Consider the following 27,254-nt stretch of genomic DNA (forward strand, 5'->3'; position numbering starts at 1 on the left):
CACCTGTGGGCAGTCTCTGCCCTGCTGGCAGAGGCCAGCAGCAATTAAAGCGTTGCACAACTCTCCTCTGGAAGACAGAGTAGATAGGAGCGCTGCTGGGTGCTCTGTGCCAAAGGGAGGTTGGATCTTGTCTGTGTAGGGACACCAGGGCCGCACAAACCAGCAGGACCAAGTGATCTTCTAGGGCTTGGATGCCTAGAAAACTTTTAGAAATGTCAAGATCAGGAGTGCCCCCATCCCATTTTTGGGATTTGGAAGCTGGGCAAAATCATTCACTTTCATGGAGATGCTGCTGGTGGGCAGGGAGCAGGACTGAAAGTTGCAACCCCCTGCCTTGGGAAGGAAACTGTGCTGGTGCAGGAGGCTGTTTCCATCCTCCAGCCCAGCTTCTGACCCTAAGAGCAGGAGAGCTGGGGGAAATAGCCCTGTGTAGCCATCCTCCTTCTCCTGCTATTCTTCTCTCACTCACCTCCTTTGAGACAGGAGTGAGAGTGCGGAGTTGTCCTGGAGAGCACCTGAGGGAGGGAAGCAGGACAGCGCCTTCCCATCACCTCCCTAAGGTCAGTCAGTGAAAAGAAATGTCTCATCACACCCCATTTCTTTGTGTCATCTACCAGACTGAAATTGTGTCACCATTAGTGCAATTACCCAGAAAATTAAGATGGTAGGACTTTTGCTTTTACCTAAGAATAAGGAGCTATTAAATTGTACATCAAGTAGTAGAGCTACCTCAAAGCCACCCCAGACCATGCAGTTTCTCCTTATCTCTCCCATCCCCCTGCTTTGGGATGACCCAGCCCAACACTTCCAGTTTCTCACAGGTCCAAGGTGTTAAAAACCCCACGCTGGTCACTTCTCATGTACCCCCCAAAAAGGGTTCCCAAGGTTCAGCCAGATATCCCAGGCTGCGTTTCACATCTTTGACTTGCCAGAGACGCAATCCCCAGTTGAAAAGTTCATTAATTAGGAGCAGAGAAGCCTCTAGTGAATCTTCCAGCAAGAAGCAAGGGAAAAAAAAAAAAATTCCCCCACAATTCAGCCTAATTACAATGCCTTGGGGCGCTCCACTCACTGTGAAGCCGAGGCCAAACTTTTCTCCCCACCCCTAACAGCAGGAACTTTAACCCAGTTATAGTTTTACTGATAATGAAAGAGAAGGAAAAAAAAAAAAAAACACCTCCTGATATTTATCGTTTGAACTGTTCTGCAAATAACAGCAAAGAAGAGGCAGATACACTTCCTGCAGAGCAGTAGCTGTGTTCTACTGGGTGAAATCCACTCACACAGTCCCAATCCAGATCTGTGAGCAGGCAATGCTGGAGGCCAGTGCTCAGCCCAGCTGTGCCACAGGCTGGTCAGACTGCACCCAGCTCTCTTCTGGGATTTAGCAACCTCTTCCCACCCACAGACAGTGACTCTGCACATTAGGTACTTTCAGAGCAAGACCTCAAATGCCACGGCAGCTCTGGCCCCGGGAAGAGGCTGTAGCCAGAAGAGCAGTGGGAGCTCCTGGAAGATCCCGGGAAGGACTCCAGGCACCCTGACAAAAGTTCCCTTTCTTCCCCAGCTCCCAGAAAAGCTGGACTCTAACCCACCCCAAGCCTCTGGCGAGGCTGGGTGGATCCAGCCACAGACATGCAGAACCACACCCCGGCTGCTGCCTGCCCTCCTCCCCCTCGAGCCAGTGGGGCACAAACAGGAACTAGGCTCATACAGTTGAAAATATTTAATACGTGTTGTACACGTAGAAATTACATTTTATACAAAACATGATACATCACTGAAGGAGAACACTGTACAAAATTCCCTACGGGAGCCCCAAGCCTTTATACAACAAAGACCGGGAGTTACCAAGCCTAACAAACAGGCTCAAGGACTTTCCGTCAGAGCGTCTGTAAACTTCGTTCCTCTCAATAAACACTTTTAAAAAGCACCATGTAATAGTTCTGACCTAAACCTTTCCAAAATAGACACTTTATTTAATAAACTTAATACTTTCCAAGCTTAAAATATCACCCGCCGGGGGCGCCCCCGGGGTCGGCGGCAGCCGAGGAGCCTCCCCCAGGCGCCGGGGAGGGCGGCGGCTCTGCCGGGAAGGGGAATTCCGGGAGGGCAGGGCCGGGGGCGCTCCCAGGGCGGGTGCCGGCAGCCGGGACCCGGCGGGGAACGGGGAAGTGCCGCGGCTGCTGCCCCGCGGTCCCTCCCGTGCGGCGGCGAAGGGCGCCGGGTCTGGCCGGCGCCGGAGCCCCGCGGCTCTCGGTGGGTGTCACCGCCAGGCCCCCCGGCCCGCGGCGGGGAGCCAGTCTCTGCGGCCGGGCCATCAGAAGGCCACGATGGCCGTGCTCCAGGGGTTGAGGGTCCGCAGCACCGGCTCGTCGCAGCAGATCTGTCCCGGCTCGGCCGCCGCCTCGGCGGGCGCCGTGCTCGCCGCCGCCTCGCCGCCGTCCAGAGGCGGTCGCCGCCGGCCCTTGGGCTCCTTGCTGAGCAGTCCCGAGAAGCTGGAGCCGAAGATGCTGATGAGGCTGGCCACGTTGCCCGTCTCCATGTCCTCCTGCTCGCCCGGCGGCGAGGGCGGCGGTGGCATCGGCGGCGGCTCCTCTTCCTCGCGGCGGGGCTTCTTCACCGGGGACCCCGCCTGGCCGCGCTCGCCGGCGCTCCGCTTGCGGGGGCAATGCGGCGGCGGGGGGGCCCCGGCGCAGCCCCCGCGGTTCTCGCCGCAGCAACAGCGCCGCGGCCGGGGGCCCTGGCAGTCCCTCCCCGCCTCGTCCTGCGGGGGCGGCGGCGGCGGCTCCTCGGCCGCCCAGGCGGCGGTGTGGGGCGGCGGCTCCTCCTCGGGGTGGCCGGCGGCCGCGGGGGGCGGCTCGGGCGGGCAGCCCGGCTCGCTCAGGTAGACCTGCCGGGCGCTGCGCAGCACCAGCGACACCAGGAGGTTCTTGTGCAGCTTCAGGCCGCCGCGCTGGCCCCGCGCGCTGTAGATCTTGCCAAGTGAGATGCTGACGATGCGATGCGCCTCCAGCTTGAACTCCATGGGGAAAGCAGGTGGGCGAAGGGAAGCGGGAGGTAAAGAATTTAAAAAAAAAAAAAAAAAAAATTAAAACCCCGGGCCGAGCGGGGATCCACGCCTCACGCCAGCTCCGCACGCCGCCCCTTCGCGCCGCAGACTGAGCGAGCCCACGCGCCCGCCTTCATTTTATACCGCCTCCGCCTCGGCCAATCAGGGCGCGCCGCCGGCCACTCCAACCGCCGGCTGGCCCCCGCGCGCGCCCGCCGACCAATGGCGGCGCAGGGCAGCGCGTTCGAAAGCTCGCCCCGCGGAGAGGGCTCTTAAAGCGGCAACGCCAGCGCGCCGCGCGGGTGGGGCCCATCACGGCACCCCGGGCTCGGGGCACCCCACTCGGGAACGGGGGGAATTTTGGCCTTGGAAAGCGATGGAAACGTTCCTCGAGGAGAAAAAAAAAACAAACAACAAACCGAACAAAACACATCAAACCCAGCGCAGCCTCCGTTCAGCCCCTTGTCTGGGATATTATCGTGCTGGAGAAGGAGCTGCTGGTGGTGATGGCTGGAGGGCGAAGCGTGTCTGTGAGGATTTCAGGGAAAATCTGCCCTGATGTGGAGCAGAAAGCCCTGCTTGCCCAGCTGCCAGGCAGAATTCTGCTCCAGGGGTCTGTCAGTGAAACTCTCAGAAAGCCCAGGGCACAAAGAAGATCCACAACAGGGTTGGGAAGGGCTACGGGGAGTACAAATAGGACATCTCCAAGCGTGATGGGAAACACAGCAAACTGGAGCACCTTGGCTGGGGACTAGAACACCACTGGGCTGTAGATGTGAAAGCTGGTGGCAGGATCAGCAGGCTGGGGGACACAGGGGACAACACGGTCACCCCCAGACACAGCTCCAGGCTCCAGGGAAGCCTCTGAGAAAGGTTGGAAGGTGTTTCAGAGCTTGGCGTGCAAACCCTCCTCCTTCCACCAAGGACTAACCACCATCTGCAAGCAGAAAAGAAGTGAAAGGGGCTAAAATTAAGGAAGTTCAACATGCTGCCCCAGAGTATCAGTTCCCACTCCCAGATGACACATAACAACTTGCTTCCATCCCTTTTTTCCCAGGGGATGAATCCACAGACTCCCCAAAAGGAAAGCCACAGGTTGTCATGATGTTTTGTTGGCCTGTAACGCTGTCCTGGCTTTCTGGAAGGACAAAAGGGTGGCTGGTCACAGAGGTTACAAAAAAAAGGTGAAGATGAGGCCACACCAACGCATGGTTGACATAGCAAGAGCCTTCTCAAAAAGACAAAAACAACCAACAAACCCACGCTCAGAACAGACGTAGGTTTTCTTCCTGGTCAAACACAGATGGAAATCCTCAAATGCCACTCTCTGGGTGTCAGACACAACAGCATGTCAGCTTGGGTGTTGGCATCTCAAAATGCCGAGCCCTTCTCCACTAAACCTCCACCCTCCGAAGTGACCAGACTGGTGCACGCTCAGCCACACAGCCAAAACAGCCAGGCCCAGACAAAAAGTCCCAGAGGCAGAAGGTCCCAGCTCAGCCCAGAGCAGGGAGAGCCTGTCCTGGTCACAGGGAGTGGGGCTGTCCCCTCCACGCCCGGCGTGGGAGGCCGGAGGGACGCGAGCTCCGGTGGGAACCGAGGCTCTCCCAACCTGCCAAACCTGCTCCCCGCACCTCGGGGCCAGCAACACCCTGTCCTAAGCCCTGGGGTCAGCCTAACCAGCCAGGGCAGGTCTGGGCTTGCATGCCTGGGAGTGCAGTCATGGCTCTTCACCCACATCTGCCCACCACCAGTGTCCCCTTGGTGGCACAGGGCTGGCTGTCCCCCTGGAAGAGCCATCACCAGCTCTGGGACTGCTGTTTGCCACATCTGGGCACTTGTATCTTCAGCAGAGGGTCAGAAAGTCAGATTTATACATCTCAGCTGGGCATAGCCCAACTCAGGGACAAGTCACCACACCAGCTGGGAAAAGCCCAGGGCAGGAGGAGGAGGCAGAGCGTGGGAGCTCTGTGGGGTGAAGATGCCTGGATCGGAGCAGACTGACCTGTTCTGCTGCTCACCACCTCACCCTGATGGCATGAGGCACCACTTCTCCCCAGTCCCTGCCTTTTGGCCGCTACCCTGCTTGGGAATAGGAGGCCCAGCAGCCCCTCTGGGCTCTGGCCAGGGATCAGCAGGATGGGGATGGAGACTGAGTGAGCCCTCATCCCTCTTAGTGCTCAGACAAGAGCACCAGCAGGGAGGAGCAAAGGTGCACAACATCAGGCAGCAGAGCTGGTACCTGGCAGCAGGAGTTTCACCCACCAACAGCATGCCTGGTGTCAGGTACGGCATTCCAGGGGCACCAAAGCCCTGCCTCGACACCTGCCTGCTCTCTGTGCCCTTTGCAGAGAGGGGGTGATGGTTTTTCCTTTTCCACAACAGCATCTCATCTCAGAATCATGGTCCAGGAAATTTGCCAAAGCAAAGGTGCACGCACACTACACTAATATCATTATCTAAAGTGGGCTGTTTCACATACACATTCATTCTCAACCCTGGGAATGACCCAAAGACTAGCCTGGCTTTTAGCTTGTGGGTCAAAACGATCTTTTTGTTTTCTAGCAGGATCTCCCTTGAATGGCAATCATCCCTCGGGGGGGTGGGTGGGGATACAGGGAAGAGGCAGGCGGGGGAGTCCCAGCAGCAGCAGGGACAGCGGCAGCAGCCGGTTGAAGGCAGGCAGTATTTTGGTGGCAGCCCTGCCGCTCCCTCCCAGGCTGATGTCATGCTTTAGTAACTTTGAGGCAGAGTCACATGGCAGCTTCTGAGGTCAGCGCCTGGGGTGGCTTTGTCTGCCTTCCTTGTGCCTGCCCCGAGGCTCCTGGCCTCGCCCGGAGCGGCCCCGCCGGCGCTGACCCCGCCGAGCACGGCGCTCTCCAGCTAGCCAGGGCTCGGCATCCCCGCGGTTCCCACAGCTGGGCACAGCTGGACGCGCCCCTGCCCTTCCGTGTGCCCGCGGCAGGGACATCGCCCCCAGCCCTGAGGGTCAGGGGGGGATACGGCAGAAGGAGGCGGAGGGAAAGGGTGTGACCGGCCGCTCTAATCTCCTCATGTGATCCAGCGCACTTGGAAGGGCTTTGACGAACAATTAACAATCCTCCGGCTCAGCTGCTGTTTCCCGAAATAGCTCTGGCAGCAGGAGGAGGAGGAGGAGGAAGGGGGCGGCCGGGCTGGCTGGCAGACAAAGGTGGCCTCTCCGCCAGCAGAGCTGCGGCCGGCACGGTGGCCAGGAGGCAGCCCCGGTGGGCCACCTGGAAAGGAAAACAATGCGACATAAAAGCAGCTCGAGGGAGGAAGGAAGCAGCTTGTGGTACGACTAATAATCGCAGAGGGCTGCGCACACACCACCGGCGTTTTTTGGGTTTTTTTTTTGGAGGAGTTTTAATTCCGAGCAGAGGAGGTCGGCGCCGGGATGCTCGCTGGGGATCCGTGCGGTCGCGCCTTGGCCGGGAGCGGCGGGGGATGCTGGGGGGGGCCCGGCTCCGGCAGCACCGCGGCTCTGCCGCCCCCCGAGCCTGCCTGAGCCCCGTCCTGGCCCGGCCCGGCCATCTGGCTCCCAGCACGGCCACCCCGCGGAATGAGGATGTGGTTAGAGAGATCCTGTTCCGACAGCGGCGCCTGACCCCCTCTCAGCCCCCCGCCAGCTCCTCGCTGTCACCAAATGTGCAGGCCAGGCCCCAGGGGAAGCCAGATGCAGTGAAGAGGTGGAAAAGCTCTAGCTAGGATGGATGGTGAAATTCGGGTCTCCTCGAAGCACACGCTGAAGTCGTCAATCACCGGCTGTCCCAGTGCCACTGCCGTGCATCAATGCCTCTTCACCAATGTGAAAAACGCCAACCACTTGTTTTTAAAATTTTAAAAGTTTCATAGTAATAAAACGGTTATAAAAATAGCAATAGAATTAGAGTAACAATAATGAGGACAATTTGGATTAGGACAATATGAGACAATAAAAACAAAGAGTTAGGGACAGGCCGGGTACCTTTTCTGGGCAAAATAAGCCCGAAAAAGGACCCACGTTAACAGAGGATTAACCCTTAAAGCAACAGCCTGTTGCATATTCATACACCTCATCCATGATGCATAAATCCCATTCAAACACAGGATTCTGTCTGGGCAGTGTTAGCTTCTTCCTCTGAATCCTGACGGCGTCTTCAGGGCTGAGCAAGGCGGGAAGAAGTTCATTTCTTCTGATAATGGAGCAATAAATTTTCTTTTTCTGAAAGACTGAGGTGTCCTGTGGCTGCTATGTGGTGAGAGTCCTCTCTTTAAAAAAAATATCTTACATAGCATAGTTTCTATTTAACATTTTGTTACAACCTAAAACTATATTTAACACAATACTTAACAAAATTAATACAGCATCACTTTCTAACATAACACATATAATATTTATTTTAATATTTGTGAAAAGCCAATCACAAAATACGCATTTTTCACACATTCAGACCAGGATTCATGAGTTAGAGCCTTCCTGAGAGGAGGGTGGGAACAAATCCATCAAAAGCCCCTCACCACCAGCAGTGCTGAGGCAAAAGCCTTCACACCAACAGCTGCCTGGAGCAAAACCAGAACTTCAGAACAGCCAAAGCCCCTGGGAGATCCAGGCAGGTCCCCAGTGATTGCTGACGTAAACCAAACAGGATAGGGAGGAACATTTCCAAATGGGAATCTATCCACAGCTTGAGTTCATTTCTGGATGGGAATAAACATCTAAATTGCAAGGCACCCATGTGGAGCTCAGGAGGAAGAGGAGGAAAGTTGCCTGGGGTTGAGTTTTTTTCCCAGAAAAATCAGTAATTCACGTGGATGCCGCCTGGACCTGCCACAATCGGATATTGGTAACTAATCCCCCAGGGTTCCCAACTGCTCTGCTTTATCCTTGCTTGGAGATAAGGTCAGAAGAGCTGGGAACCATCCCAAAACACAGCCCAGAGAGCCAAACACTAATTGCTGATGAATGAAAGCCAAACACAAGTGAAACAAATACAAACAAATCAATACAGACATAAACCCAAAGGAGAGGAAGCAGCTCCCTCGGCTTCTGAGAGCGCTGAGACACCCGCCCCAAAACCACAGTGAGGTGTGAGCCTGCAGCACAGCCATGTACTAGAAAGCAAAGGGGTTTTCCAAGGTTACAACCCCCTTCCCATGGCAGAGATCATAGTGCTGCTATCCCAGGCAGGCAGGACTCTCTCCTACACTTTTTTTTTTTTTTTTTTTTTTAAGTTTTCACCAGTCATCTGGGATTCCCCCTTCTCCTCCTGCACAAATGGTTTAAAATCTCCCTTTCCTCCCTCTGAGCCACTGGCTTGGGATTTCCCTCTCCTCCCCTGGAGGAGAGTGACCTGTCCCTCTGCCCATCAGATATCCTGCTGTTCCTCCAGCAGCCTCTCCAAACACAAAAAGGGGGGGAAAAAAGATCCCACTCCCTGCTATCAGCATCTTCAGGCAGCTGTTTCCCTTGGAAAAAATGTGACCCCCTCATCTTTCAGTGGGTTATGGTACTGGTTTGGGTTTCCTGGGGAAAAAATGCATTTATTTGTCTGGGGTTTCCTATCAGACAACCCTTCTATTGTAGTCCACCTTCCTGTATGTTTTTTGCCCTCTCTGACACGCCTGCAATGGGTCCTGTGCCACTTCCAAAGGCTGCTTTGTGTCCAGGGCATAAAGAAGCAGGCCAGCCCTGGGATGCAAAGCCCATGTTTTTCACTGGAGTGATTTGCTCCCCAGCAAACTGAGCTCAAGCAGGCAGCAGCCTCGGTGGCTGGGGCTAAACATCCCCAATTAATCACGGGAACTCCGCAGCCACAGCCAGCAATCCGCAGGGTGCTTTGTCTGCCCAAAGGAGGCTCTGCCTAATTATCTTTTCCCCCCTCTCCCTGCATCTCAATGTCACCTTCCTCGTAGCCATGGGGCAAATGACAGCCGCATTCCCAGAGCGCAGATGTGTCCTCGGTGCCTTTGCTTCCCGCTTTAGACGGGATGGGGAGGTGGCACAGGGATGCTCCCGAGCCACGGAGCTGCCTGCTCTGCTCCCTGCTTCCTTCCAGGTCCCCCAGGGGGCCAGGGACCTTGGGACCTGCCAGAAAATCACACCATAAGAGGAGCAGCCACCGCTGAGAGCAGCAAGGACACAGTAGATGCTCTGCAAGGGCAGAGCAGATCCTCTCTGTGTTCAAATCCCTCCTCCCACCAAGGAAAAATGCAAAATGAAACATCTGTGCCTGGAGGCAGGGTTGGCTGCCTCAGCTCCTGCTGATCTCTGCCCCTTCCCTCTTCCTTTGACCACCTTGTTCTTCTCATGGTTTGTGGGGAGCCTGGAGCCCACAGAGATCGTCCATGGACACAGGGATTACAAGGAAGTTTTTAGGGTTTAAAGGCTGCCTGGGAAAAGTTCCTTCTAATTTCAACCTTAACAAGGACCCTGGCAGTCCAGCACCTCACTGCTTCTGCAACTGAACTATCTCTTTTTGGATCCTTGTAAAATCTCAGCATCCCTGGCATCCCACGGCAGGCAGTCCCAGGGATTCATCCTGCAGAAAGCCATCCTGCCTTTCCTCAACTTCATTTCCCCATTTCATTCACCAGAACACTGAATATTTAACTCCACACCAGTGTTTTGTATCATCATCCCTGCCTTAATCCTCTTAAAACCACTGACAATTTTCAACTATCACTAAAAACGAAAACGAGGAGGAAAACCACCAAAGCATCCGAAAGCCTTTATGGCTTCTTCCTTTAGCTGTAAAACCTTTTCAGGGGTGGGGAGGAGAAAGTCCCCTCTATTTCTATAAATCCAAATTCAAACCATTCCAGCTTTTCCCTGAGAAGAAAAGGCACTTCTTCCACACCGAATGCACATTCTTTGCACCAAGCTAGGATGGGATCACACACTCCCCACCATGCATGCACACACATGCCACAAAGATTTTCCTGATAAAAGTTCCAGGGAGCCCAGCTCTTCCCTGCAGACAGCTGGGATTCTGATGAGTTGGCACTTTTCACGGTGCAGAAATGTTTCATCAGATCTTTCCTGACCAGTTCTGCAGCTGTGTGCTCTGCACCCAGCTCTCCTCTCCCAGCAGGAATTGCTTAGCTGAGCATGCTGAAGAACTCCCAAAAAACTCCTCGCTGCCTCCAAGCCCCAAATCAAAGCTTCCCTTATGGAATAGCAAAAACCAGCCTGGTTCTAAAAAATACAAACCACAGCATGGTTGGAGAGGCTTTCAGGAGAAAATCTAAATTATTTACTACATCATGTAAATTAATTTCTAGCATCAAAGATCAGGCTGTCTCTTTTATCCTTTGAAAGTTTACAACTCCACTAAATTTTGGTAAGAATCCTTATTTTCAGCCCTCAATAGCTCTGTGAAGCTTTACACTTTTTTTTGCAAATGGACTCAATGATCTTAAGTATTTTCCAACCTAAGTGATTCTTAAAAAAAAAAAAATTCAAATAAGTGTATAAAGAGTTCAAATAATTTATTGAAGGATTCTGAAAGTAAAATTCTAGGTAATTACTCCTAGTAATTCTAAGAGGCTACAGGACATTTCCCCTTTTCCATTTCCAGTGCAGTGAAGGTTTCAGGCACAGCTGGAAGTCACAGGAGGATCATGAGGTTTTGGGGAAGCACAAGGTCTTTGTGGGACAGGGACAGACAAACTGGACCAGCAACTCCTTGGAACTCTGTTTGTTCCTGGAGGGAACCTCCCATGCTAAGCACACCTTTGGCAGGGACGCCCCAAATGCTGCCAGCGTGGGAAAGTCATCCCAAATTCAGCAAGGAAAGGCCAGCAAATGCCAGCCCTAAAGCTGCCACCTGTTGCACCACTCCTGGTGTGGGGCTGGCCAGAGCAGGAGGTGGATTTCTCAGCCCAAGAAACCGGTTCAGCGTGTGCCACAGCCTCCCCAGCCCAGGCTGAGCGTGAGGAAAGCTGCTGGGATTGCAAAAGCTGCTTCTGCTGTTCCCATGCTGAGGAGGCACCTCTGCAAAAGGGGTCTGTGCCCCTTCCCTGCCTTTGCTTGGGATGCTGGGCCACTGCCACCTTTGGGAAGTGCAGGGCAGGATGTGCTCTTTGCTTAAAATTTGGGGGGATTCACAGAATTCACAGAATGACCAGGCTGGAAGAGACCTTTAAGATCATCAAGTCCAACTGTGAAAAATGTGTATTTTATGATTGGGGTTTTTCACAAATATTAAAATGAACATGTGTTATGTTAGAAAGTTATGCTGTATTAAATTTTCATAAGCAGTGTGTTAAATATAGTTTTAGGACTCTCACCAAGATAGCAGCCACAAGACACCTCAATCTTTCAGAGAAAGAGAATTTATTGCTCCATTATCAGAAATGAACTTCTTCCCGCCTTGCTCAGCCCTGAAGACGCCGTCAGGATTCAGAGGAAGAAGCTGACACTGCCCAGACAGAATCCTGTGTTTGAATGGGATTGATGCATCATGGATGAGGTGTATGAATATGCAACAGGCTGTTGCTTTTAAGGGATAATCCTCTGTTAATGTGGGTCCTTTTGCAGGCTTATGTTGCCTGTAACTCTTTGTTTCTATTGTCTCATATTGTCCTTGTCCAAATTGTTATTACTCTAATTATATTGCTATTTCCATAACCATTTTATTATCATTGAACTTTTAGAATTTTAAAAACCCCAAAAACAAGTGATTGGCGTTTTTCACACAACCCAGCCCCAACACCTCAACTGAACCCTGGCACCCAGTGCCACATCCAGGCTTTGTTAAACACCCCCAGGGATGGGGACTGCACCACCTCCCTGGGCAGCCATTCCAGAACTTTATCACCATTTCTGTAAAAAACTTCTGGCCAAGCCTCTGCAAAACCAACCCACGTGGGAGCAAGGCAGGGACACCCCTCTGCTGTGTGTATATGGATGGGGACATCTCCCAGAGCTCTGCAGGCACCATTCCTCTCCTGCCAGCTGCTGCAAGCCCAGGGCTACCTGTGCTCAGCTCTTAAAGAGCCCAGATTTGAGAGAGGTGGGAATGAGGGATCCTTACCCAGGCATGGACAACACCCAGGCCACACAGGGCTGTTCTCACCCCACACAAGGCAGGAGGAAGGAAGCAGTGCCTGTGCCTCTGCAGGGCAGGAAGGGCAGCAAGAGCCAGGCAGACTGCCTGTGGCTCCCTCCTGCTTCCTCCCTCACTGCCCGGGAACACAGCCTGGCTGAGCCACTCCTGCAGGGACACAACCCCACAGTGCCAAGGGTTTTGTGATTTGCTCCATGGAACTGGGGGAAGGAGGCTGGCTGCCTGGTTTATATGAGGTTTTAAAGATTGCAAATCCTGTGAGAGGGAAGGAGTTTAGTCTCCTGGGTTGGGCATAAAGCACAAAATTTCTTCCCAACAGGAGTCTGACATGAACAACACTGCTGCTAACTGCAGGTGGGTGAGGAGATGGTGCTTGAATGCCTTACCTCACTTCCTCTCTGCATTGAGAAGGCTGCTTTTAACTCTCTAAAATAAAATATTAATCCACAAACCCAAGGAATGGGACACAAGCCACCTCCTGCACGGCGTTGCTGGTGGCACAGTGGTGCTAAGGACCATTATGGGAAGGTACTACCTGGGAAGATGTCACCACCTCTGTCCTTACAGGGCTGCTGAGAACCGAGTGTGTGGGTCGGCGATCCCGCATGCCTGTTCTCCCTGACGAGAACACACTGGGAGTGCTGCAGGCAGCTCTGGGCTCTGAGGATGGGGTGCCAAGGAGATGGAGCCAGACTCTGCTCCGGTGGGCCAACCACCAGGACATGGGAGGCAGGGGGCAGGATTTACAGCAAGTTCCACCTGAATAGAAGGAAAAGCTTTTTCTCTGCAGGAGCAATCACGCCATGGAACAGATCGCCGGAGAGGTCTCGGAGTGTCCCCCACTGGAGATGTGCCAGCCCCCTGCGGGCACAGCCCTGCGCCACGTGCTCTGGGGTGACAGGGGAGGTGGCACCGCCGTGCTCTCTTCCCACCTGACCCATCCCGGGGGTGAGAGGGACACCGGGGCCCTGCGGGAAGAGCACCGGGAGCTTTTCGGGAAGAACCGGGACAAGGCCGCGACCCCACAGCGCCCACGGGCCATAGCCCCGCCACCGCCATGATGGGGTGACGTCACCCGGCGATGTCACCCGGCCACGCCCCTCCCGGCGCGCGGGGGCGTGGCCCGCAGAGGGCGTTTCGGGGGCGTGCCCCGATGGAGGGGGCGTGGCCTGGCGGCGGCCGTGGCGTGCGGCGGCGGTAGCGCCATGTCGATGGAGGACCCCTTCTTCGTGGTGAAGGGGTGAGCGCCGCGCTCCGCGGGCTCCGGGCCGCGCCGAGAGGGACGTGAAACGGGCCGGGGCCGCATCCGGGCGCGGAGGGGGCGGGCAGGGCCGGAGGCCCGCGGAGCGGGGGGCGAGCAGCGGGCCGGCGGGGGTCTGTGAGGGGGGGAAGATGGCGGCCAGGCCCCCGTACTGCTGAGGGGCTGAGCGCGGGCTGGGCGGCTGTGCCGGCCCGGCCAGCCAGGCGCTGCGGGGAGGCGGGCAGGTGCCCGGCCGCGGCCGGGCCTCCCCGGGCTCTGTGAGGGGCTCTCGGCCTTGGGGACAGTGGGCAAAGCGGGGCTGGGGGCTCGCGGCTGGAAGGCCGGGGGACAATGGGGAAAGGTGGAGAGGAGCAGGGAGCAGGCTGTGGGACAAACAATGGCGATGAGAGGAAGCCTGCAGAGAGGACCTGAACGCAGGGAAATACCAGCTAAAGGTGGCCAGAGGAAATTTTTCATTAATAGGGTGGAAGGAGCTGTATTGGAGTGGGTCCAATGGAGGCCACAAAGATGATTTGGGGTCTGGAGCATCTTTCTGGTGAGAAGAGACTGGAGGAGCTGGGCCTGTTTAGTCCGGAGAAGACAGAGGGGATCTCATCAGTCCATATAAATATCTCTAAGCGTGTCAGGAGGATGGTGCCAGACCCTTTGCAGCAACAGGCCATAAACTAAAACACAAGAAGTTCCACCTCAAGGTGAGGAAGAACTTCTTTACAGTGAGGGTGGCAGAGCACTGGAAAAGACTTCCTGAGGGGTTGTGGAGTTTGCTGGAGACATTCCAAACCCATCTGGAGGTATCCCTGTGTCCCCTGCTCTAGGTGACAGTGCCTTGACAGGGGGTTTGGACTGGCTCATCCACAGAGATCCCTTCCAACCTGTGATTCTGTGAAAACAGCTCCATCACTAAACACTGCCCTCAGGCCACCTTCAGCTTGTGCTGGGGGCTGCTCTTCTGCCCCTTGTCACAGCGAAACAGCCCTGAGGAGCAGCACAGGGGCTCCTGGTGGGGTGTTTGGGAGAGCCAGGCAAGAACAACAGTCTGGAAGGGAAACTGATGCAGCCAGGGAAAGTGAATCCCTTTACCAGGTTGAACTAAGAGGAAAGTGTAGGAGTTGCCATGGGTGGGGAGCAAACGTCCTGTCAAACTTTCCAGAGATGTTCCTGCAGCGTTCGGGGAAGGGCAGGGAGGGGAAAGGGGATGTGCTGCCGCTCCCACGGTTAATTATTACCTGGCAGTTCGGAGGGGCTGCTGGTGGTGTAGCCACCAGAACTGCTACTAGTTTGCTTTCCTGGTGTCTGTAACTCCTCCCATCAGAGGACATCCAGCTCTGCTTTACATCCTTGCTGCTGGCGACTTCCATAAGTGTGAAAAAAAACTCAAAAAACCAACAAACAAAACCAAAACTTGTGCTGGCAAATAGAGGAGGGAGTGAAGTTTTCCAGAGCCTCAGTGCAGGCTGCTGGCTTTAGGGCACTCAGAGTGGCAGACTCGGAGCTGTAGGAGAGACATGCATCAGAGTGCTGAGAACTTGTCTGAGTGCTGCAGACTGCCCTGGTGGAACTTAGAGAGCTGCAGTCCTGGCAGGACAGAACATCAGTTTGTCTGCCCTGGGCCTCCCCTGCTTTCCTTCACTGGGGTGAAACATCTGACTGCTGTGTGCAAGCTCATGGTGGACACCAGCACAGTCTGATCTCGTCTCCCATCCCATTCCCAGCTCCCTGTGAACCTGGGGGAGCAGTTCACAGCTCGGGACCGCAGAGTTTGTAAATGCAGATAACCACACAGAGTCTGTAACCCAAATTTACAGACCTGCCTGCCCCAAACCAAGCTGTCAGCAATGCCTTCCCCTGCTGTGAATGCACTCGTCTCTGAAAGAGCTTAGAGCAGCAGAAAAAACTTGTGTTTCCTAAGCCAGCATAGTAGGCCTGTGTATTTTTTTAAAATGCTGAATTAAAATAAACAGTTCTGTACTCAACAATCTGCCTGGCTGTGTTGTGGGGACAGTTCCTGTAACTCTGTGTGCCCTGGGGGTATCTTACATGAGTAGTTAAGGGCCTTGAGAGGAAAATTTTTGAGAGAAAAATGCAAAGCGTGGATTGCCAAAGAGCTGCCTTGTTCAGACCCTCTGCCCTGGCTTGCCTGGGTGACACTCAGCAGCTTCCCCTGAAGAAATGTGTCCTTTCTTGAATAACTTCATGCTGCAGTGAGATACAGGGCAAATCCTCATTTTACAAAATAAACACAAAGTTGTTGGAAGGAGAGCTGTTTGGGAGGAAACTGTGGCATCCCTGCTCAGCTGGAAACGGGGCTGTCCCAGTGTCACTGCTGCAGGGCAGCTCGTGATAACTCTTGGCTTCTCTTCACTCTCCTCCTGGCTGCAGGGAGGTGCAGAAAGCTGTGAACACTGCCCAGGGGCTCTTCCAGAGGTGGACAGAGCTCTTGCAAGATCCCTCCATCGCCACGAGAGAAGAAATCGACTGGACCACTAATGAGCTCAGGAACAACCTGCGGAGCATCGAGTGGGACCTGGAAGACCTGGATGAAACCATTAATATCCTTTTTGTGGCCCTTTGGGGGTAGTTGCAGTCCTGAGGTTGAACTAAATAGCCAAGTCCCAGTGCTTGGAACTCTTTGGAAAAATCAGGACTGCTTGGGATTTAATTTTGCATTCACATCAGCTTTTCTCAAATTGCAAATGAGAAATTAAGTCAAGGATTTTCCTTTTGCCTTTATGTCTGCCTTTTTTTGCAAAGTATATTCTAAGGGGCTTTGTTCTAGAAACCCTATTGTGTTGTGTGAATCTGGATTTCTGCAGGGTCAGTTCATTCTCTAGGCTGCCTTCCAGAAATACTTCTTCTCCCTTGTGTTCCTCTGAGTGCTCCTGGAAGCTCTGCACAGCACCACAGAACCAAAAAACACATGGAAAAGAGAAACCTCTTGTGTGTGCTTGCACTGCACGGCGCATTCCTGCCATGTCTCCTGTTCCATCCAGCCTGCTGCTCTTTGCTAATCCCATTTTGGGAGCAGGCACACCTCAGTGGCCCCTTGGCACCCTCAGGGTTTGTGTGTCCGTGTGTGTTCCCAGCCCTGCTTCCAGGGACTCCTTGACTCAGTGCCCAGGCATCGTGGAGGCAAACCCACGGAAATTCAACCTCGATGCCACGGAGCTGGGGATCCGCAAAGCCTTCATCACCAGCACGCGCCAGGTGGTCAGGGTAAGGACCCTGCCCTTGGGCTCAGGGCCTGGGGAAGGCCCAGGGGGAATGGGTGACTAAAAAAGGAAATATTGGTGCTGTTCTGTGGTGGAATGGAGAGCAGAGATTAAACCTGCTACCTGCTGAGTCTCAGGCTTCCTCCTTTCCCCGTGCGTTCCCTCTGGAGCCACCCAGAAGGGTTTGGAGCTGCAGGTGCCCCATGGAATTCCCTCCTTTTATGCTGCTGACCCTTGAAGTCTTCACACTGCTCTGGGAGCAGTGAACTAGGAGCCTGTGGCAGCAGGAGGAAGAGTGAAGACACAGCTGCAGTGTAGAGCCTCCCTTCAGAGTTGAGGGAAATCTCAACAGTCCTGACCATTTGTAGCACTGGTTTTCAGCAGGGAGACCACTTTGAACACTGACAGATGGTTAAAGCCTGCTATTACTGACATGGTGACTTCAGCTTCCTACCCCTGCAAAATAGTCCAAACAACCACTGGATTTATTTTTAACTTGAGGAAGATTTTTTTAGTTTAAGCTTACACTTGAGAAGCAAAAAGGGCATTTTTACAACTTGTTGGTAACAAATAGAGAAGAAACATCTTTCCAAAAGCTTCACTGCCTGGTAACAAGCTGATAGTTAGGAAGTTTTCTGTCTATTAATAGCTACACTGAGTTTCTGCTGCCCCTCACAACTTTGATGTTCCTGCTCCACAGAATGCACTGGTGTGGCTGGCAGCAAGCCTGTTACCCTACCTGCAGTGCTGTGGTCTGGATGCAGTTCCTAAGGCTTGCTGCCTGGGAACTGATCCCAAAACCACACTGGCCCCAGGTAGCAGGCATGTGCTTACTGCCTTGTCCTCAGTGTAGTTCACTCCCTAATGGGCAGGATCAGGCAAGCCTGCTCTCTGGTCCTTTTCTCCTGGCTGAAAAATGCTGGCTAATGCCTTTTGGAGCAGTGTCTCCCACTGGGAAGTGAAATTTGTTAGTGGCCTTGTGCAGCTGACTTCCTGTTTCCATGGGGGAAATTTGTGATGAACTACAGCCAGTGAGAATTAACCAAGTGGGATGTGGTGGTGCTCTTTGGTGATGTGTTGCACATCTCTGAACAGTAAAACACATCTGAATCAGCCTCTGCCAGATGACATTGGCTACTTGCTAATTTATGAAAACTAGGTTATGTTACATTGTGCTGGGGAACCTTCTGTTGTTAGTGACCTCTGCAGGAGCTCCACAGCAAAAATTAATTGGTAGGAGAGAACATTGACACAGTCAGAGAGGATGGCCACAGGACAGGAACCTTCTACTATGGAATATGAAACCAGATGCAGTTGGGAATAAAGCACAGGAGGTGCTCCAAGGCCTTGACAAACACTTCCTTACATTCTGTCAACAGGAACATTCATTTATTCACAAATCAGCATGGTTCTGGTTATAGTGGAGAAAAATGAGTAGTAAATGAGGAATATTTTCAAAATATCCCAATGATGTTGATTCCAGTATTCATTAGTATTCATTAGTGTTCATTAGTATAATAATGAAACTTTCTACACTGTGTTTCCAGACTCTTCAAAAGTGTGGGTTTTCAAGAAAATCTCCCTTCCCTCTTTCCCCCTCTTAGAAGCCTTGCTGGGTATAAACAGCTCTGTAGCACCCTGAATTTGCCTGTCACCTCAAATCCAATGCTCACATGCTCCTTCTTTTGTTGAATGAACAGGACATGAAGGATCAGATGTCAAACTCTTCCATGCAAGCACTGGCTGAAAGGAAAAACAGGCAGGTGAGAACCAGAAACGGGCAATGTATTTCTGCTACAATGTCTGTCCTGTCTGGACAAACCTCGGGTGTGGGAAGGGGCTCCCACGCTGCAGCCAGGCTGGGTTTGAGCTGTGTCCATTTGGCTGCCCTGGGAGAGCTGTTTCTCACAGGCTGCCAGCCTCTCTCAAGCCTCTCTCAGAGCAGTAAGTCAGCACTCACCATCTGTCTCTGTCTTCAGAGCTGGTTGTTTACAACTGTCAGCATTGCACCATCCCATGGAAAGGGAAATCTCCCTCCTCCTCCTCCTCCCTGGGGGAAGGCAGCTCAGAATCCATGTCAATGAATGTAATCCTGCACTCTGCTGGATTTAGGAGCCAAGATGGTGCAATATCCTTTCATGCAGCTGCTTCTCGTAATAGCCGTGTAAGAAGATGGAAGGAGCTCCAGGAGTCTGCTGTTGTCTGCACTTGTAATCTAAGGAATAGAAATAGATGCAGCTTGTGCTGCTTCCTGGCTGATGGAGAGGCTGTAAGGAGATACTGGAGCTGACTTCCAGACCCACTCCAGTAAAAGCTGATGTGTGCTTCCTACAGTTAATTGTCTGGACTGCATCAGCCTTACCACAGGTGGCAAAAACAACAAACTGAGAAGCACAGGACTCATTCCTGAGCTTGTCACAGGGTTAATTAATGTGCTTGGCAAACACTTCCAGCAACGAAGTCCCTGAAACCCTTGCTCAAACAAGTCTGTAGCTCTCCCTGCAATTTGCTGCTTTCCTTTGCATGAGGTTCCTGATAGCTGCAGGAGACCATATGGCCCAGCTCATGCAGTGACATCTGGTCAGGAAGGCTGACTTCCCCTTGCTGCCTTCCTCTCCCTTCCCAGCTGCTCACCTTCACTCCAGACTGCAAGGCTTGTGCTGGGCTTTGTGTCTGAGGAGCTGGCTAGCAGTGCCCTGGCCCTCACAGCCCAGGCTGGCAATCAGGGCCTTTCTATTGAAGCTGCAGGCAAAGCTAGTGCACTGCATTAAATAAAAAAGAGCTGCCCTTGCCACAGACTGGAGGGACCAGGGTTTTGCTCAGTGTCTTGGGGGCAGAAAAGCCAGATGTCCTGCTGGCTTCCTGCATGGTCAGTCTGTCAGCTTTCCTCACCCCTCCTTGAACTTTATAAGATGAACCATAGACACTGTCTGGTTTTCAGCCTGACAGAGCAGCTTGGTCACTGTCTTGCTGTTCGTCACAAATACTCATCCTGCCCACAACCAGGAGCTGCAGGATGGTCTCATTACAAGTCAGCCTGGCTTCCACACTGGAGGGCAGAGTCCCTAACCCCTCCCTAGTGCTGCAGGGTGCAGTTCCTCACATGCAGGTCATGTTCATTTTCCAGCATCTATAGCTTGGGTTATTCCCCTTTCAGGGGCCAGACACATTTGGCTGGAAAGCCGCTTCTCTGCAGGCTTTGCAGAGCTTATCTGTTCAGGTTGTAGGCAGGTAGCAAGAGTAACTTTGCATGCTGGCAGCTGAAGAGCCTGCTGGAGAGATAGGCAGCCTGGATCATAGAACATAAGCATACAGCACTGCTCTGGTTATAGATTGCTTTATTTTACTGTCAGCTCAACTGGTTAAGTACTTTATCCAGACCCTCTTAAGCCCCTGTCATTAGCAGCAGAGTGCTCAGATGGAGCTGTACATCTGTTAACACAATATACCCAGACACTTCCCAGCTCACATGTCCTAGTACACAGTGCTGCCTCTTGAGCAGGCCTCTGCCAGTGCTTTGTGCTTTGCAGGCCTCCTGCACACACTGTCAGTCGGCCACACTCCAACCCTCCTGCTGCTGGAGAAGCATCTCTGCAATTCCAGGCTGCAGAGACTTCCCAGGCTGGCATTTTGGCTCTGTGTTGGTTTAGTTCCTGACAGCACTTTGGCTGAGTAGCAGCAGAGCAGGAGGAAGGGGATGCTGTGTGAGTGTGTACAAGAGTGTTGCCTTGTCTGCCTTCCCACCTCACCCTGTAGATGGACTGTGAGCAGACACAAGGGTGTTGCTAAGAGCTCTCTGCATCTGTTCAGGCACTCCTGGGAGACAGTGGGAGTCAGAGTTGGAGCTCTGGACCTGACAAATACAGCCGTCTGGACCGGGAGCTGCAATTAGCAAATTCACATTTCATCGAGGAGCAGCAAGCTCAACAACAGGTAAGGCAGCTGGCATCACAGACTAAATAGCTTTGCTTGCCAAATGGGTGCCAGGGGGGGCTGGTCTGGCTCCAGGAGCCTGACAGTCCTCCTCTTTGCTTGTGGCATGTGTCTGTGCCTGCATTTCCTGTGCAGCACAGCTTTGGGTGATCTCAGCACAGGGTTTTTAACCCTGGAGGTGTGGGGCTTCTGCTGTGTTTAGGAGGCAGCTGGCACAATCTGAAAGCTGTAGCACACTAAGATTTAATAGTGCAAGGATTGCTGAAATCCTTGGAAGAGTAGAAACACTGCAAAAAGAAAAGGGCCCATTTGTCTTATGCAACTTCCCCTGGTTAAAAAATGTTTGGTGTTGTTTGTATGCATCCCCCATCAGAACAGGCTGGGAGCAGGAGCACGCGCCTGCTTCCTTTTCCTGCTTTTGTCACCGTGAGATTAGTGAGAAGGGCTGTGGGAGGCCTTGGGAGAACCCCTGGTGAGGCACTTTCCAGCTGCACTTCCCAGCTGATAGGGGAGTTTGCCTGGAGAAGTGCCCAGGCCAGGCACAGCCTGGAGAACTGCAGGGCCTTGACACAGGCAGTGACTCGGAGGTGGCAAACTCTGCTAAAGGTCCTGACCCGTGCTGCCACCTCGGCTTCCAGACACGTTTTACCTACTGACTCCGGGGGATAAATAGCTTCAGAAATAGGTAACTAGGGTAAGGCTAATCCTTAGCGTGACTGTGCCCTGAAAATGACTTAAAACAGCAGCAGACTTATTCCTTTGGCACATTCAGAGCCAGTCTGGCTATTTTTAGCTGTAGAAGCTGCAACAGCCTTCTGCTTGCATTAACCCTGTGTTAGCTGCACCACATTCCAGGTGGTGTTTCCCAGGCATCAGTGTGCCTCCCTGGCCTGCTCACCTTGCCAAGGTTTTGATGACCAGCCCTTGGAGCTTTCCAAAGTCTCTTCAGCTGTGCATGCAGCATGGATAAGCTGAGGCTGGATTTGCAGGGATGTTTGGAGGCTGCAGCCTGCTGTGCCATGGGGATGCCATGCCATGGAGACTTTCCCCTGGTTGTCTCCTCTCTAACATTTCTTAGGAATGCAGTCATCATTCCTGGTGGCTTAGGTCTGAGCCCAGGCCTCACAGCTGATGTTGGCTGAGCAGCAAGTGCCTGTCCACTGGATGGACTGTCTCCAAGCCAGCTGCTGCAGGCAGCAGATTTGTAATTGCCCATTTCTCTTCTCTTTGGCCCCAGCTGATTGTGGAGCAGCAGGATGAGCAGTTGGAGCTGGTCTCTGGCAGCATCGGGGTGCTGAAGAACATGTCCCAGCGCATTGGCGGGGAGCTGGAAGAGCAGGCAGTGTAAGTGTGAGACATGGTGGCAAAAACCTGGCATAGGGCTGGCTGCAGCATGGCTGGATGTCCTCACACACCTATCTCTGCCTCTGCTAGAGCCTGGAATTCACTGATCCCTCAGGCAGCCTCTCCCTGCCAGCCTGTGGAAAGCATTTTGTACTGCAGTCTGCAAGGATCCAACTGCAACCTCCTTCCTTTAGAAGCCTGCATCTAGGGCAGGCTTAACTGCCACCTTACCTTTCCTCCTCTCCTTTTCACATGCTCCCCCTCAGGCAACTAGCAGATAAGGGAGGGAGGTACTGTGCAATGCAGATGCTGGCCACCTCTCCACTCTACAGAGTTTTGTGCTGCCCCTGGACAGCTGCTGGGGCCAGGAGCTCTCAGCTGTGCCCTGAAACACACAGCACAGAGCTGCTCTTCATCACTGAAGTTAAAAATAACCCTCACCCACGCAAAGGGTTAAAGGCCAGCTCACCAAGTCATTTTGCTTCCATCCATTTACATATAAATTAGATTTCTTTCCCAGTTTTTGTCCTTTGCAAACAAGTTCCCAGTTGTGCGGGCTAACAGCTATGCTTCCAGAAAGGCTTGAAGGGTTCATGCCTGAAACCCCTCCTTGTTTGGCTGGTAGGAGTCTGGAGTGCCATGTCCCTTGTGAAGTTATTTCATCTTGGATGGAGAGGAGGAGCTTTTAACCTCCCTCCTGTGTGAAGTTGTACAGCATGAGAATACTCTGGTCTCACAGAAGAGATTGGTGTGGTGTGTCTGTTTCTAGATCATCACACGAGCCATCAGTGCTTGCGAGATTAGCTCATAACTATCACAGTGAGGTTTTCTCCACTGAATGAAGGTTTAGAAGTGCCCTGGCACTCCAAATGAAGGAGTCTGTCCTTTTAAATGCATTAAGCTTTAAAGTTCCTCTGGCTGGAGACAATTGGATTAGTACCTTGACTTTGGATGTGCACTGGCATTGACAAAGCACGGATTCAGGAAGGCTTTCAGATTCATCACAGTCACTGTGTGGAGGAAGTAAAAGGGTAACTTCCATGCAGAGCTTGAAAAGCACCTTAAAAGCAGCTGCAGATCTCATTTCCACTTGATACATGACTGAAACAAGATTTTAGTTTAAACTGCAAGCCCTGAACAAGAAAAGGGATTTAAAATCCAAGCTGACACGTAGATGCTAATCACAGATTATAAATGAGACTTTCCTTTTGTAAGGAGGAAGCCCCTCCCCCACTCCTCACCTTGCAGATGTGTGTAGAGTTGAGCCACAAACACCCAGGAGAATTAGTCTGGCAGGAATCCCGAGTTACTTCCCACCAAAGCAGAGCTGCTGTTTCAGCAGGTTTTTTCCCCTCCCTTGGGTGCTTCCAGGAGAGGAGGCCACATTCATTTTGCCTGCCAAGGTGCAATACTCTGCTCACATCAGTGTTTTGATCCACATTTCTGAGCATGGTGCAGAATCCCCAAGGGATGTGCCACGTGCTGACCAGTGCCCTGCTTCTGTGTCCTCAGGATGCTGGATGACTTCTCCCACGAGTTGGACAGCACTCAGTCGCGCCTTGATAACGTCATGAAGAAGCTCGCCAAAGTGTCTCACATGACGAGTGGTAGGTCCTGGGAAGTGGGATCCAGTCCTGGAAAGGGACAGACAAGCCCTTGGATCTTCAGGCTGGGACATTGTGCTCCCACCCACCCAGCCAAGGGGAGGGAGCAGCTCTCAGTTCTTGAAAGAAGGGGAAGGTTTCCAAGCCCGGCAGCTGCTCCTGCCCAGACACTGCTCTGCTGCCTGTCCCCTCCCTTTGTTTTATTTACAGATGCCTTTCTATTTATGCTGCTGCTGCTGAGAAAATCCCCCTCTAGCTGGTGGGAGGGGAAGCTCTGCAGCCTCCTACTCTGCTGCACTTTCCCGGGCTGCCTGTGGAACAAAAGCTGTCAAGGTGCCATTAAACACCAGCCACCACCGTGTGTGGCTGCCCCTCGCCAGAACGCCTGCAGCAATCCCCTTCCCAAATCCCACCTGCCCTGGGGCTGCTGGTGCCTGCAGGCTGTGGTTGGTCACATCTCTCCAAGCTGGTAGAGGAAAGAGCTGAATTCTGTGCTGAGCCCACAGAAAAGTCCTTATAAGGCTGTGCCTGAAGCTGGGGGATGCGGGCAGAGCAAACAGGAAGCCTGGCCGGGCTGCTGGGAAGTCCCGCGCTGCTGGCTGCCTCTGAGCCTGGCACCGTGCCCAGCCAGCACCTCCTCCAGCACCCCTCTCCCCTGGGTGCTCAGGACCTTGATACAGCAGCAGCCTGTCAGGAGGAAAAGCATTCCTGCTCTGCAGGATTAGGCTGTCCGAGGGATTTATGAGGTAGTGGGAATACAGCCCCAGAGAGACCACTTGGAGTGCTGACAGTGCACTTTGGGTCAGCAGTAGCTCAGCAGCAGCACAAACACGGGTGAACCCTATGTCTCTGCTCTTTCCTCTGGGAAAACTCATGGATCTCTGCAGAGTGTTTCTGAGTGTTGTGAAAGAGCTGGAATTTCTGCTGGAATCGCCTGTTCCAGGGAGAGTGGGAGGGCTCTTTCTGGGGTAGCTGCTGTGCATAGGAGTTGAGGGGGTGCCAGCAGCCCTCTCCCCACTGCTACACCATCATGTCATGGGGCAGACAGCAGCTCTCAGAGGTGATCTGGTGTTGAGCCAATGAGGTGTGAAGATGTCCAGGGAAACCTGATTCCTGGCCCTGTCCTAAGGAAAGCTGCCACAATCTCTTCCTGGCAGAGCTCCTCAGGGCAGCTTTCACCGGATCCCTTCTTGTTCCTCTGGCAAACAGATTGCTCCATGAATGAACAGCAAACACAGCAGCTCTCTGCTTGTTCCTCCCAATTGCTTTTGAGACAACTTTTCAAAGCTGTTTGAACTTGGTTGGGAAGAAGCCTCAGAATTCCCACAGTTGTTCCCAAACCCCAGTGTGTCCTGGAGGAGAATGCCTCACTGCACGATTCAGTGCCACAGCCTTTCTCCCACAGGAACTGTTGTTTTGGCTTTTTATGGCTTAAGCTTGAATTTGGTTCCTATCAGAACGAAATTTTCCTTCTCCACTATAGCAGGAAGACTGATGCTTCCATTTCTTTCCAGATCGACGGCAGTGGTGTGCAATTGTTGTCCTCTTCGTCATCTTGCTAGTGGTGCTCATCCTGTTTTTTGTCCTGTGATGACAAAAACTGAACTTCCTGGGACGCCCCCTCCCCGCCCCCTCGCCCCAGCAGCGCGGGGAAATGAAACTCTGCCCATTTCCGTCCGCCCACAGAGATCCCCGGCAGGAACACCCGCACGCAGCTCTCACCATCTTTCTCCAAGGACTGCGGCTCGGCTGCGCCGGCATCTCCCCTGGCCCCGGGGAGAGGGGGTGGAGCGCTGGGGCTGCCTCCGCCCCTGCTGCGGTGCAGCCTGGACCTGGGCTCCGGCTCTGGATCCGTGGAGCCGGAGGGGGACCTGACCCCGCGCTTCCACCCGCTGCAGGTAGGAGCCGGTGGACATAGAGCAGCGAGCCCTGGGGAGGATGGGACGGGGTGAGGAGTTACTGAATTCACTGAGCATTACAAACTGCGTTGCCAGTGCCAGCCTCAAGCATTACTGGGAAGGGTGATACCCCCCAAGCCACAGCACGGGCCCTGCTCCCCGTGCCCCTCCCTGCCTCCTGTGGGCGGGCTCTGTAGCACCAATTCACTGCCGAGAGAGCACGGTGAGTCCTACCAGAGCTTTTCTGCCCCCTTCTTGGGCAGAGGGCAGAGCTGTAGGGCCTCGTGTCCTGCCATTGGCCACCCAGGCCCCATCAGACACCCCAGAGCCTCAAACCTGAGGTGCTGCACACCGAGCGCTGGCAATCAGCTGTGAGCCAGAGATGGAGAGCCTTGAAGCTTTTAAACTTGCCTCCCTCATTATACAGGCCTCTAAAGCTCATTGACTGATGCTTTCTTTGCCCTTGTATAACTGAGTCACTGCTTCTGTTTAACAGCTGCTTCGCTTTGGCAAGTGATTTGCCATGTCTAAAATAACTTATTTTTTTTAAGAAAAAAAAAACTTTAAAGATTTTTTTGATGACCATTAGAGCCACGTTCTCTGTGCGGGTGCACGACACACATGATCAGAGGAACAGTGCTCAGTGATGTATTTTAAGTGTACATGAACTTGTAAATAGGATGTCTTAATTTTTCCCAACTGCTATTTTTTGGACACCTCTGTTGTAAGCAACCAAAAGGCAGGAGATTCAAAGCTAGATCATGTTTCCATATTCCTTCCCAGTCCTTTTGTTACCTCCCAGTTGTTTGTCACTCCAGTTGTCTCAGTCAGATTCCCTACAGGGAATGTGGAGTAGCCAGGTGGGCAGTACCAAAAATACGAAAAAAGCTCACCTGGGCAGTATCACTGCAGAGGAACAGGCAGCGGGACCGTGCTGCAAGCACCAATTGTGGGGTAGGGGGTGACTCTTGAGGAAAGCAAAAACTCTTTCTTACTCCAGCCTGCTCCCATATTTTAAGTTGCAAACATGAAAAGACTCAGCAGAGCCTGGCGTATGGCTCCCAGATGGGGCTGGGGGAGGAAGTTAATTGGCACTGACGCAAAGACTTCTGCTGAAATTGCAAATCACCCCCAAAATCATCCCTCCCCCGCCTTAGAATCTTGCCACCGGACGGCTTTACCTCCGGAACTGAACACTCCTCCCCCTCCCGGCTTCGCGGCTCCCTCCGAGGTCTGCGTGGCCCCCCTGTCCCTCCCGCAGGCGCTGGATGCACAGCCGGCGGCTTGGTGCCTTCCGCAGCCGGGCGGGGCCGGACGGAGCCTCCCCGCCCGCCTGCCCGTCAGTAACCAGTAACGCACACGTGGTGCCTCGGCGCCCACCCGCACTCACGAGTCGAGTGGCTCCTTATCCTTGCAGAGCATCCCTGCAGGGCACAGGTGGTGTCTGCTTTCCAAGGCTGGCTGTAGCAGTGTCTGTGCCACTCACTCGGTGGGTCTGTAGCTCTCCAGAAGCAGCTTCCCAGGAGCACGGGTCTGGGCAGGGAGCAGGGCTCGCTGCTGGCTGCTGTTTGCACACCTCTGATCCCCGTGTTACTTCCAGCGTGTTTGTGCATCCTTTGGGAATGATTCCCATGTAGGAGCACTCCTTTGGTAGTCCAGGGGGTGGCCCAGCTGCTGACATCACCACAAGCCACCCGAGTGTCTCTGGTCCCTTTCCCCATGTACATTTGCTTTTCTGTCGCTGGTGGTGCCCTTGCCTTGAACACTAAATAAAGGTGCAGCAGTGTAGGTCTCCGCTCCTCCTTGCCTGACTCATGCTCCCGAGACAAACTCGGGGTCTCCTAGCACCAGGGAGTGGGAAAAGCTCTCCCACCAGCATTTGCCA

General features: G+C 53.4%; 2 protein-coding genes across 2 annotated transcripts; one reads left to right on the forward strand and one right to left on the reverse strand.

Annotated features, from left to right (window-relative positions):
- Positions 1-1,711: 1,711 nt before the first annotated feature.
- IER5 (immediate early response 5) lies at positions 1,712-3,192 on the reverse strand. The gene has a single exon (XM_030226632.2). The coding sequence runs from the start codon at positions 3,026-3,028 to the stop codon at positions 2,321-2,323; it is 708 nt and encodes a 235-aa protein (XP_030082492.2). The 5' UTR covers positions 3,029-3,192; the 3' UTR covers positions 1,712-2,320.
- Positions 3,193-13,251: 10,059 nt separating this feature from the next.
- Positions 13,252-27,157, forward strand: STX6 (syntaxin 6). Its single transcript, XM_018923457.3, has 8 exons — positions 13,252-13,360; positions 15,761-15,930; positions 16,500-16,594; positions 18,291-18,353; positions 20,401-20,523; positions 21,761-21,867; positions 23,380-23,474; positions 24,986-27,157. The coding sequence occupies exons 1-8, from the start codon at positions 13,326-13,328 to the stop codon at positions 25,060-25,062; spliced, it is 765 nt and encodes a 254-aa protein (XP_018779002.1). The 5' UTR covers positions 13,252-13,325; the 3' UTR covers positions 25,063-27,157.
- The last annotated feature ends 97 nt before the right edge of the window (positions 27,158-27,254 follow it).

Source organism: Serinus canaria, chromosome 8, assembly GCF_022539315.1.
Source record: "Serinus canaria isolate serCan28SL12 chromosome 8, serCan2020, whole genome shotgun sequence".
Lineage (NCBI taxonomy): Eukaryota > Metazoa > Chordata > Aves > Passeriformes > Fringillidae > Serinus > Serinus canaria.